The sequence below is a fragment of the Ahaetulla prasina genome, chromosome 2 (genome assembly GCF_028640845.1).
Source record: "Ahaetulla prasina isolate Xishuangbanna chromosome 2, ASM2864084v1, whole genome shotgun sequence".
In the NCBI taxonomy this organism is placed as follows: domain Eukaryota; kingdom Metazoa; phylum Chordata; class Lepidosauria; order Squamata; family Colubridae; genus Ahaetulla; species Ahaetulla prasina.
The window spans coordinates 92,710,182-92,721,905 of NC_080540.1; the positions used below are offsets into that span (position 1 = coordinate 92,710,182).

The window sequence follows — 11,724 nt, forward strand, 5'->3', positions numbered from 1 at the left end:
AAAAAGCTATCTCTTAACCTTTGTTCTCCCATATAATCTAAATGGGATTAAGCATAGACAGATAATTTATCATATTACATTCTAACAAGGCAGAATCTAGTATTTTGTACAAATATTATCCTTTATCTTAATGACTGACTTAACATATTTAATTCAAACAATTCACATAATTAAAATCATACGTGGCTGCATTTTGTACTAGAAAATTTATATTTTTAATACACATATACACATTTTAGTGCTTTTTTATTTTATTCCCAAACCTTTATAAAACATCTGTTCTAGGAAATTGTCTTATCAAAAAAATATAAAGTTAAATCCTCTTACTTGATTTGTTAATTTTTCACGTATTTGTATAGAAAAACATTTAAGAATGAATATAAGTTATAATATAATTCATAGTTCTGTTAAGCCAACATTTTTATTTTTTCACATTGTAAACACTTACAGATATAAGTTATAATTTAGATATAATTTAGGCTTGGCAGCACAGCGTCTAAACTACCTATGGTACCCAGATTTAAATAAAACATTTTCAGAAGTCATAAACTACTATAATTACCAACTCTACTATAAGAGTACAGGCAAGAATATGTGTATGCTGATTTTGTGAAATTCTGGGCATTCTTTGTTTATTTGGCCATTATTGTTTGTTTATTAGGGGCCAGAAAAAGTTGCTAATCTTAATCTAAACCTTCTTTATTAGGAACTTAACAATGTCATATATAAGCCTCTATAGTAAGAGAAGCCATCTTAATTTTTATTGAGCTAATTTCTTGGATAGGTGCTTCGTATCCATTATTTATATCAGTCAAATGCTTCTCTAGGAAGGTTCTGAAGCCGTCAGTCATTTAATGCAAATAAACAGCTAAGAACTAGGTGCTAGCTGAAGGTTGAGACATTTGTCATTCAAATTCTTTAAGAATATATGTATCTTTTTATTTTAATGTCAACAGGGAGAAAGAGGATTGCCGGGCAGAAAAGGAGCAAAGGGACAAAAAGGAGAACCAGGCCCTCCTGGATTAGATCAGCCTTGCCCAGTGGTATGATTTTATTTTGGGGGGAATATTCTTGATGTGTTTGAAAACTTTAGTATAAGAAGCAAACTATTTCAAAGCATTTTGGAGAGACACTGTTTGGAACAAAGTTTCTAAGTGAATGCTAATACTTCCGATTATTGGCCTTTCTTATGCCACAGACTAGAATGTGCTTTTGCTCCCTAATATTGAACAGATGGCTAAAAATATCTCACAAGCCATCCTAAAAGCCACACTCCTCGCCTGCCATTTTAAGACAATACCACATAAATCTTTGTTTCATTAAAAAATAGAAAGGCCTTTGTTGTCCCTCCTGTCACCTGTCAGTTTTATCCTGACTGTCCTGAAGCCTCTATAGCAAAAGTGGGCAGCTAGCAGGCTGTGGTCAGCTTCAGAGTCCATTGGCTGCGGCTTCTAATTTTGGTCACATCACCAAAATGCCATTTCCAATGACACCATTATTGTGGTTCCCTGCCCCTGCCCTCCAAAAATAAGGGTGGCAGAAGGAGTAGGAGGCCTCTGCAAGTCAAACTGCTTCCAATGTCCAGTCTTTAAAACACCCAACATCCCTCCCCAAAATTTATTTATTTATTTATTTATTTATTAATCGTATTTATATACCGCCCTATCTCCCGAAGGACTCAGGGCGGTTCACAGGCATTTAAAAACATATAAATATAAATACAGAATAAAAACAATTAAGAAACTTATTTGAAAGCCCGTTAATTAAAATATACAAATAAAACCCAATTAAAACCCATGAATTTAAAACCTAGCTCAGTCCTGCACAATTAAATAAATATGTTTTAAGCCAGCGGAAGGTCCAAGGTCCGAAGCGGGCGGAGCCCGGGGGGAAGTTCGTTCCAAAGGGTGGGAGCCCCCACAGAGAAGGCCCTTGCCCTGGGCGCCGCCAGACGACATTGCCTTGCTGACGGCACCCTGAGGAGACCCTCTCTGTGAGAGCGCACGGGTCGGTGAGAGGTATTTGGTAGCAGTAGGCGGTCCCGTAAGTAACCCGGCCCAATGCCATGGAGCGCTTTAAAGGTGGTCACCAAGACCTTGAAGCGCACCCCGAAGGCCACAGGGAGCCAGTGCGGTCTGCGCAGGATGGGTGTTATACGGGAGCCACGAGGGGCTCCATCTATCACCCGCGCAGCCGCGTCCTGGACTAACTGCAGCCTCCGGATGCCCTTCAAGGGGAGCCCCATGTAGAGAGCATTGCAGTAATCCAGGCGAGACGTCACGAGTGCGTGAGTGACCGTGCATAGGGCATCCCGGTCCAGAAAGGCGAACTGGCGCATCAGGCGAACCTGGTAGAACGCTTCCTGGAGACGGCCGTCAAATGGTCTTCTAGAGACAGCCGCTCATCCAGGAGGACGCCTGTTGCGGACCCTTTCCATCGGGGCCAATGACTCGCCACCGATGGTCAGCCGCGGATTAAGCTGACTGTACCGGGATGCCGGCATCCACAACCACTCTGTCTTGGCGGGATTGAGCTTGAGCCTGTTTCTCCCCATCCAGACCCGTACGGCCTCCAGACACCGGGACAGCACTTCGATAGCTTCGTTGGGGTGGTCCGGTGTAGAAAAGTACAGCTGGGTGTCATCCGCATACAGCTGATACTTCACACCGAAACCACTGATGATCTCACCCAGCGGCTTCATGTAGATAAAGAACAGGAGGCGAGAATCGACCCCTGCGGCACCCCACAAGTGAGGCGCCTCGGAGTCGACCTCTGCCCCCCTGTCAACACCGACTGCGACCGGTCGGAGAGATAGGAGGAGAACCACCGATAAACGGTGCCTCCCACTCCCAATCCCTCCAACCGGCGCAGCAGGATACCATGGTCGATGGTATCGAAAGCCGCTGAGAGGTCTAATAGGACCAGGGCAGAGGAGCAACCTCATCCCTGGCCCTCCAGAGATCATCCACCAACGCGACCAAAGCCGCTCCGTGCTGTAACCGGGCCGGAAACCGGACTGGAACGGGTCTAGATAGACAGTTTCATCCAGGTGCAAGGGAAACTGATATGCCACCATACTCTCTACAACCTTCGCCGCAAAGCGAAGGTTGGAGACCGGACGATAGTTACCTAAAACAGCCGGGTCCAGGGAAGGCTTCTTAAGGAGGGCCTCACCACCGCCTCTTTCAAGGCGGCCGGAAGACACCTCCACCAAAGAAGCGGTCGAATCGCCTGAGCCAGCCTCGTGACCCCCCGAGTGGCCAGCACCAGCCAGGAGGGGCACGGGTCCAGTAAACATGTGGTGGCATTCAGCCTACCCAGCAACCTGTCCATGTCCTCAGGAGCCACAGGGTCAAACTCATCCCAAACAATATCGCCAAGACCACCCTCGAACATCTCACCCGCATCACCGCAATCTTGGTCCAACCCATCCCGGTTGAACGATTTTATCGTATAGATAACCGTTAAACTCTCAGCACGCCCCTGCAGCGGGTCATCCCGCCCCTGATGTAGGAGGGAGCGGGTCACCCAAACAGGGCGGCTGGGCGGTTATCTGCCGATGCAATGAGGGAGGAGGCGAGCTACCGCTTCTCAATGCCACTAGGTAAGTCCTAGTATAGGACTTCACTAGTGTCCGATCAGCTTCGAGCGGCTAGACCTCCAGGAACTCTCTAGGCGCCTTCTCCGCGCTCATCCTCTCAGCTCCTCGGAGAACCAAGGAGCCGGTTGGGACCTGCGCCGGGTCAGAGGCCGCAAAGGCACGACACGGTCCAAGGCCCCGCCGCGCCCGCTCCCAGGCCGCCACAAGTTCCTCAGCCGAGCCGTGGGCCAGACCCTCAGGAAATGGCCCAAGCTCCGTCCGAACCCATCAGGGTCCATCAGGCGCCTGGGCGGAACCAACGTGTCGGCTCCGCCTCCCTGCGGTGGTGAATGGCGGTCAGAAAGTCTAAGCGAAGAAGAGAGTGATCTGACCATGACAAAGGTTCGATGACTATTTCCTTTAAGTCCAGATCTCTCAACCACTGTCCAGAGAGAAAAATCAGGTCCAGAGTGCCACCCCCAATGTGAGTAGGGCCATCAACTACTTGGGTCAGATCCAAGGCCGTCATGGAAGCCGTGAACTCCCGAGCTGCCGTCGATGATGAGCCGGAAGATGGCAAGTTAAAGTCCCCCATGACTAAAAGTCTGGGGGTCTCAACTGCCACCCCAGCCAGCATCTCCAGGAGCTCGGGCAGGGCAGCTGTCACGCAGCAAGGAGCCAGGTACGTGATCAGCAAGCCCATCTGACACCTACGACCCCATCTCACAAAGAGGGATTCGCACCCGGCAATCTGAGGTACAGTGGTCTCCCTCGGCTCTAGACTCTCTCTAATCACAACCGCCACCCCCCCACCCCTACCCTGGGCCCTCGGCTGATGGAATGCACGGAAACCCGGCGGGCACATCTCTACAAGGGGCACGCCCCCTTCAGTGCCCAACCAGGTCTCCGTAATGCCCATAAGGTCCGCGGAACCCCCCTGTATAAGATCACAAACAAGGGGGGTATGTAGGTCTTTGAGAGGAAATGGAGCAGCCTTCCTTCTGCTCCTGTTCCCTCCCTTTAAAACAAAAGAAAACAAAAAGAGATTAGGCAGCTCCTTTAGGTCATGGCACTTCATCACTAGAAGGCTTCTTCTCGGGAGTTGACCACTCCACCTATAAGGTTTCAGTCAACCTCTAAATTTTTCTCTATTTCTGTTCCTTCTTCCTTTCCTATTAACCTTCTCTCCATTTTCGATTAACAGTTCATTTTTAAAGGCGAGCCAGGTTTACCAGAACTGAATGGTGTGGAAATGCTCTGTCCTTTGGTACAGTATCTTTCTCTTCCTTCCTTCTCCTGCATGACTTTTACTGCTTGCATATCCCCATTTTCTCCCTTCCTCCCAGCCTGAGTATATATTTTGTAGCATCTGGTACCATTGAAAGACATAGCATTAAAGGGATAAATGTAGGTTCTCAAGCAACATTTTCTGCCAGTGCATGCTCTGGAAGCAGCTTGACACAGCCTCCTTGGCATTCCAAACAAAAGCTAGGCATGGTGCAGGGTTGTTTGAATCCCTGGTTTCTCAATTTAAAAAGATACTAAGAAGCAGAAACCTGTCTCACAGAATTTAGAAAACTGTGCCAAATTAAGAATCTCACACAGATTCCGTACATTCCCAAGATCTTGCTATTGTACGTATAATTTTTGCTCCACGTTTCTCAAAATCTTTCATTTGGGATTTCTGTACTCCCAACTTAAGTCTTTCAAAGTTTGTATCAGCATCCTAGTACCTTTGAGTATAGGAAACAAAACTCTGTAACACAGCCAGTCACAAAGGCAAGTCATTTGCTCTCTGTGTATGTTTAAAATGTTTTAAAAGCTGCTAGACTATAAGAACATCTGAACAAGTTGACTTGTGATTTCACACAGGATGTTGTCAAAGACAAACATTTAATTGACATGTTATATGTTGGTGCAGTGATACAAGTATACAGATCTGTGTTTTAGCAATATCCAGTCAAATAGTCATAATGTATGGCTATTTTTCCTTTGTGTTAATATTAAGGGTTCCTTGATTTCTGGGATGCTTGCTTTTCCTTTCTTCTCTATCTTTGCTTTGGCCCCGAGAAAGGAGGTTTGATTGGGCTGATTGCATGATCCACAGAAATATAGCTGTTACATCTTAATAATTAGTGGTAAATGGAGATGATTCAAAGCACCAGGACATTTTCTTTTTAAACCTAAATCTGGGCCATTTCAAATCACTCTTTTTTTTTTTACTGAACAAGTTTTTATTGATTTTTTAATTCGCCCACACACACATACATGGTTTCAAATCACCCTTTTACTTCCTAACAAGCTATCTGCTTCATAAGATATTTTTCAATGTTGTTTGATCCCACCATTGTCCCTTTGAACAATACGTATCTTACTTAGTTTGTTGAATTATTAAAGTTTGTATTGGTTGAACTATATAAAATATAGTTGGTTGAACTACATAAAATAGCTAATGCTACATGCAGATGCTCAGGACAAACTCTGAAAATCTCAATAAAATCCTGGATTGGGAGGATATTCCAACTCACCTCTTCCCAATTAGGTCTGCTTTGTCAATCCTGTCTTCTGGCCTCCTCCATCTATGAATATCATGGTTGACTTTAATTGGTCTTTTTTTATACTCAGGTCTTCTCCGATTCCTCAGTCAGATTTTGTAATCATGATGGATCAGCTTTAGTGGTTGCCATTAAATTACCCCATCAGATGTTTAGGATAAAATTGCAAACTCTAAAATCTCATGTCAAGTTCCATAAATAGTTTCACTTACTATATTTTATTCCAGCCTTTTTTTACCTTAGATGCCACATTTTGCTTGTGCAAAATTGGTTGAGGATCTTTGGATCATGTTGTGCATAGCTATTCTAATGTTTACATAGCTAATGTATCATGTGTGTCCTTCCAATTGATAGTTGTAAACTGAAAAGATGGACATGGAGGATAATAAAAAAAAACCCCTAAGATAATGCTAAGATTTTCCTAAGCATTGCTCCCACTCTCATTTTAAAGATATAGCCTTTTAAACTTTTGTCAGAACCTGCTGTGGAATTAAATTCAATGGTACTTCCTACAGACAGCACAGGTGGATTTAATTTAGCTACAATATAGCTTTACCTATCTCAAAGATTCATGTGATTCCATAAATTAAAACACCTTGAGAAAATAAATGTGTGGGAGAATTCAGATATTTGATTGTTTTAATGGTTATTAACTAATGGAACATTGTTTGTTCTGATATACTACTTTTTCTTCAAACCAGCACATGATTTCTGCATGGGTCTTCACATTCGCTGCTCTTCATGGTAGCTGCTGTAGACTTTCCAGAGTCATGATGAATGTAATGGCATTTGCTTCTTAGCTGTTTTCCAATAATACAAAATGATTCTTTATTTCGTTACAGGGTCCAGATGGATTACCGGTACCAGGATGTTGGCACAAGGTATTATAAATATATTTTAGATTTTCTTTTTGTCCTGAATTTGGATTGTTGTTAAGCAAGAGCAATAACACAGTATATTCAGTTGTAAGCAACTAAATAAACTGAAGTAAATCTGGATCTTTGTGCTTTCATAGCCCTGTTGATTTGCCCTGGGATGACCCATTTGTATTACCTCCCATATGTAGAATGGAGAGGCTCGTCATATGATTATTCTGATTTTCAGAAACTACTAAGGAAATATTCATTGGGTAGAAGAGACTCCCCACTGTAGGTGTTTACCTTCCTCATAGGGAAAGTAAGGCTAATACACTCAAGCTTTGAATGCAGGTTGATTTTCTCATTTTCATAACAGCTGACTAGGGCTTACAGCTGTGTATTAATACCAATATAAAAGAGAACTAAGTCAGAGACAAGCAAATACTTCCTATGTATGTCAAATTTCAAATTATAGTTAACAATAACAACTATGTGGAATGCATAAAAATCTGGCTTTGCTTCAGTTTCAATATGATTTTGCATCTACCTTTTCAGTTGCTTTTATAGTTCTTTTTAATGTACTTTTAACCATTTGTTTTAAGCAAGCCCATGAACTTGGCTCATGCGACTGGCAGGAGGCTTTCTGGCAGAGAAACAACAGCTTTTCTCCTTCACATAAAACTTTCTTTACCAACATTTTGATTCACATACATTGATCTTCATAAGTAAAAGAGGCCTTCTAATTGCCTTGAGGTTGAAAAGCACAACTGTTTTCTGTCAAAAGTGTGCAGTGTGCAGTAGCTGCCAAAAAAGCCAAAACAGTTCTAGGCTGCAAAAACAGAGGGATAGAATCAAGATCATGTGAAGTGTTAATACCACTCTATAATGCCTTGGTAAGGTCACACTTGGAATATTGCATTCAGTTTTGGACGCCACGATGTAAAAAAGATGTGGAGACTCTAGAAAGAGTGCAGAGAAGAGCAACAAAAATGATTAGGGGACTGGAGGCTAAAACATATGAAGAACGGTTGCAGGAACCGTGGGTATACAATTGCAAGAAAAAGTATGTGAACCCCTTGGAATTACATGGAGTTTTGCATGAATTAGTCATAAAATGTGCTCTGAACGTCATCTAAGTCACAACAATAGAAGAACACAGTCTGCTGAACATAATACTACACAAATCTTAGATGTTGCCATGGTTTAATTGCACGTAACATGTAAACATTCACAGTGCAGGGAGGAAAAAGTATGCCTAATGACTTCTCCCAGAGCTAATTGGAGCCAGGAGTGAGCCAACCTTGACTCCAATCAGTGTGATGATATTGGATGTGTTGCTGACAGCTGTCCTGCCCTTTAAAAACACACACCTGTTGTGGGGTTACTGGTTTCAAGAAGCACAGTCTGATGTGAACCATGCCTCGCAGAAAAGAGCTCTCAGAAGACCTACAATCAAGAATTGTTGACTTGCATGAAGCTGGAAAGGGTTACAAAAGTATCTCCAAAAGCCTTGATGTTCATGTGTCCACGGTAAGACAGACTGTCTACAAATGGAGAAAGTTTAGCACTGTTGCTACTCTCCCTAGGCATGGTTGTCCTGTAAAAATGACTGCAAGAGCAGAGCGCAGAATGCTGCATGAGGTAAAGAAGAATCCTACAGTGTCAGCTAAAGACCTACAGAAATCTCTGGCACATGCTAACATTTTTGTTGACACATCTACAATAAGGAAAACATTAAACAAGAATGGAGTACATAGGAGGACACCACGGAGGAATCCATTGCTATCCAAAAAGAATATTGCAGCACGTTTGAAGTTTGCAAAAGAGGACCTGGATGTTCCACAGCACTACTGGCAAAATATATTGTAGACAGATGAAACCAAAATTCAGTTGTTTGGGAAGAACACACAACACTATGTGTGGAGAAAAAAAGGCACAGCACACCAACATCAAAACCTCATCCCCACGGTAAAACATGGCAGAGGAAGCATCATGGTTTGGGGCTGCTTTGCTGCCTCAGGGCCTGGACGGAATGTGGACAGATGGGAAAATGAATTCCAGAGTTTATCAAGGCATTTTGCAGGAAAACGTACGACCATCTGTCCGCCAACTGAAGCTCCGCAGAAGATGGGTGATGCAACAGGACAATGACCCAAAGCATACAAGTAATTCAACAAAACAATGGCTTCAACAGCACAGAATACGCCTTCTGGAGTGGCCCAGTCAGAGTCCTGACCTCAACCCGATTGAAATGCTCTGGCATGACCTTAAGAGAGCGATTCACACCAGACATCCCAAGAATATTGCTACACTGAAAGTTTTGTAAAGAGGAGTGGTCCAAAATTACTCCAGATCGTTGTGCAGGTTTGATCTGCAATACAGGAAATGTTTGGTTGAGGTTATTGTTGCCAAAGGAGGGTCAACCAGTTATTAAGTCCAAAGGTTCACATACTTTTTCCTCCCTGCACTGTGAATGTTTACATGTTATGTGCAATTAAACCATGGCAACATCTAATGTTTGTGTAGTATTATGTTCAGCAGACTGTGTTCTTCTATTGTTGTGACTTAGATGACGTTCAGAGCACATTTTATGACCAATTCATGCAAAACTCCATGTAATCCCAAGGGGTTTGCATACTTTTTCTTGCAACTGTATCTAGTTTAATGAAAAGAAGGATTAGGGGAGACATGATAGCAGTGTTCCAATATCTCAGGGGTTGCCACAAAGAAGAGGGAGTCAAACTATTCTCCAAAGCACCTGAGGGCAGGACAAGAAGCAATGGATGGAAACTAATCAAGGAGAGAAGCAACTTAGAACTAAGGAGAAATTTCCTGGCAGTTAGAACAATTAATGAGTGGAACGACTTGCCTGCAGAAGTTGTGAATGCTCCAACACTGGAAGTTTTAAAGAAGAGATTGGATAACCATTTGTCTGAAGTGGTGTAGGGTATCCTGCTTGGGCAGGGGGTTGGACTAGAAGACCTCTAAGGTCCTTTCCAACTCTATTATTCTATTCTATTCTATTCTATTCTATTCTATTCTATTCTAAAATAACAAGATTAATTTTGCTACTTTGCATGTGTTTTAGTACCCAACAGCAAAACACAGATAGTGGGTTGACTTCCACAACTCCTTTTTGTGTCCTTACTATCTCCCCAACTCTTATCAAACATGTAAATGACATGTTCCTATTTCTAAAATATACTTTGCCATTTGACTTTGGAAGAGAAATAGGAAATGTGCTTTTCTCTTTATGACTTCATACATCTGCTATGAACACTGAAAATATATCGGTAGAGTCTTTATAATATTTTAAGGTTTGTCTACTTGTCCCCTAGCAGCATTTCAAAAATGCCTTGTTTACTGCTCTTTAATGACATATTTTAAAAAACCTGCATTTTAATGAAACAGTCTGTGAGAGAAAAATGCCTGACTGCCCGTTTTAAAACATGCATTGCTTTGTTTTGTTTTGCAGTGATTCTACACGCATGGACTATGTAAATAATAGTGAGATAAATGTTTATTTTTATTATTTTTTTTTATACAAAAAGAGGAAAAAGTCACAAAAACAATGTTTTCAACAGTAATATATTGATCTTCTAATACTGGACTTTGTCATCTATGGACTTTTTAAAATATGAACATTCCTGAGAGCCACAAGACAGACCACACACACATACACACATGCAGAAACACAGAAGCATTCAACATTCTAAAACAGTCAGGAATGGATGTCACTTGCTGCTAATACTAATGTGTGGATTAACCATACTGAAAATATTTGCTTTATTGCATGGAGAAAGCACATCCCTGGACAATCTTTTCAGCTTTCAACTTTCTAACTCTGTTGCACATAGACACAGGCAGAAAAGGGAGAGAAAACGAAAAAGAAAAAAAAGACTCAGCCCTAGAAATTGAACAAACCTTGTGGATGAACGGAGGAAGAATTCCCAATCTGGAAAGGTAACACAACTATAGCCACACTTGTTGCTACTTGCTTCAACCTTGAAGAAACTAGTTTCATCCTGGGTCACTTTGATCCGTTTCATGACCCGTGGCTGCTTCTCCTCCAGAAGAAAACATCATCTCTGGGAAAAAACCCACTTCACATCTTCAGTCTGTGACTAAAGTTTGAAAGATTCCTTTGTGGAACTTTATTTTACTGCAGAAATTCAAAAACATGGGACACTTCAACTGTCAGATCTTTTTTTTAATTTTAATAAAATGAAGGATTCGCTAAAATATTCATCTCAATGTACAGATTTGAAAAATAATAATTTTTGCTTTAAAAACAAGAATCCCATTACGGCTGCTCTCTTTTGCAAACTTGGAAAAGATACCCATTGTTGCTGCTTATTCTTTTGGCATCACAGAACTCAATAAATACAGAAAATATTATTCCCACCAACCCACCAGTGATGTTTCATCACACCCATTTAATATGCATGTTTCTATTGTAATATATAAGATTATAAGAGCAACGTGAAACAAGCTATTGTTAAAGCATTTGTAATTAACCTGGTGACAGAAATGGCTCTTTTCAGAAGGAAAAAAGTTGAGTTCCACATTTTGTGCAAATTATATTTGTTACAGGTACATCTTTCTAGCTTCAAAAAAGTTTGCCCAAAAAGCCAAATATCTCTATATACAACACTGTATTTTTTCAGTCCCAAAACTGCCTCTATGAAATTATACAAGTGGATTATGACATCGTTCAATATAAGATCCATTC

The 11,724-nt window shown here is 41.9% G+C and overlaps 2 protein-coding genes across 10 annotated transcripts in view; one reads left to right on the forward strand and one right to left on the reverse strand.

Annotated features, from left to right (window-relative positions):
* The window catches only part of COL23A1 (collagen type XXIII alpha 1 chain), a 336,951-nt gene extending 325,964 nt beyond the window's left edge, over nt 1-10,987 (forward strand). For 5 of the 8 annotated variants that reach the window (XM_058170260.1, XM_058170258.1, XM_058170264.1 and 2 more), the window contains 4 exons: nt 957-1,043; nt 4,785-4,847; nt 6,978-7,016; nt 10,850-10,987. In XM_058170260.1, the coding sequence (XP_058026243.1) occupies nt 957-1,043; nt 4,785-4,847; nt 6,978-7,016; nt 10,850-10,903 (243 nt within the window). In that variant the 3' untranslated portion in view covers nt 10,904-10,987. Of the gene's footprint in view, nt 1-956; nt 1,044-4,784; nt 4,848-6,977; nt 7,017-10,467; nt 10,606-10,849 lie in introns of those variants that run through there. The other 3 variants (XM_058170262.1, XM_058170263.1, XM_058170265.1) reach the window with 3 other exon arrangements.
* The window catches only part of LOC131191795 (heterogeneous nuclear ribonucleoprotein A/B-like), a 33,506-nt gene continuing 32,276 nt past the window's right edge, over nt 10,495-11,724 (reverse strand). For both annotated transcript variants that reach the window (XR_009153576.1, XM_058170274.1), the window contains one exon: nt 10,495-11,154. The gene's annotated coding sequence lies outside the window, so the exon portion shown is untranslated. The remainder of the gene's footprint in view (nt 11,155-11,724) is intronic.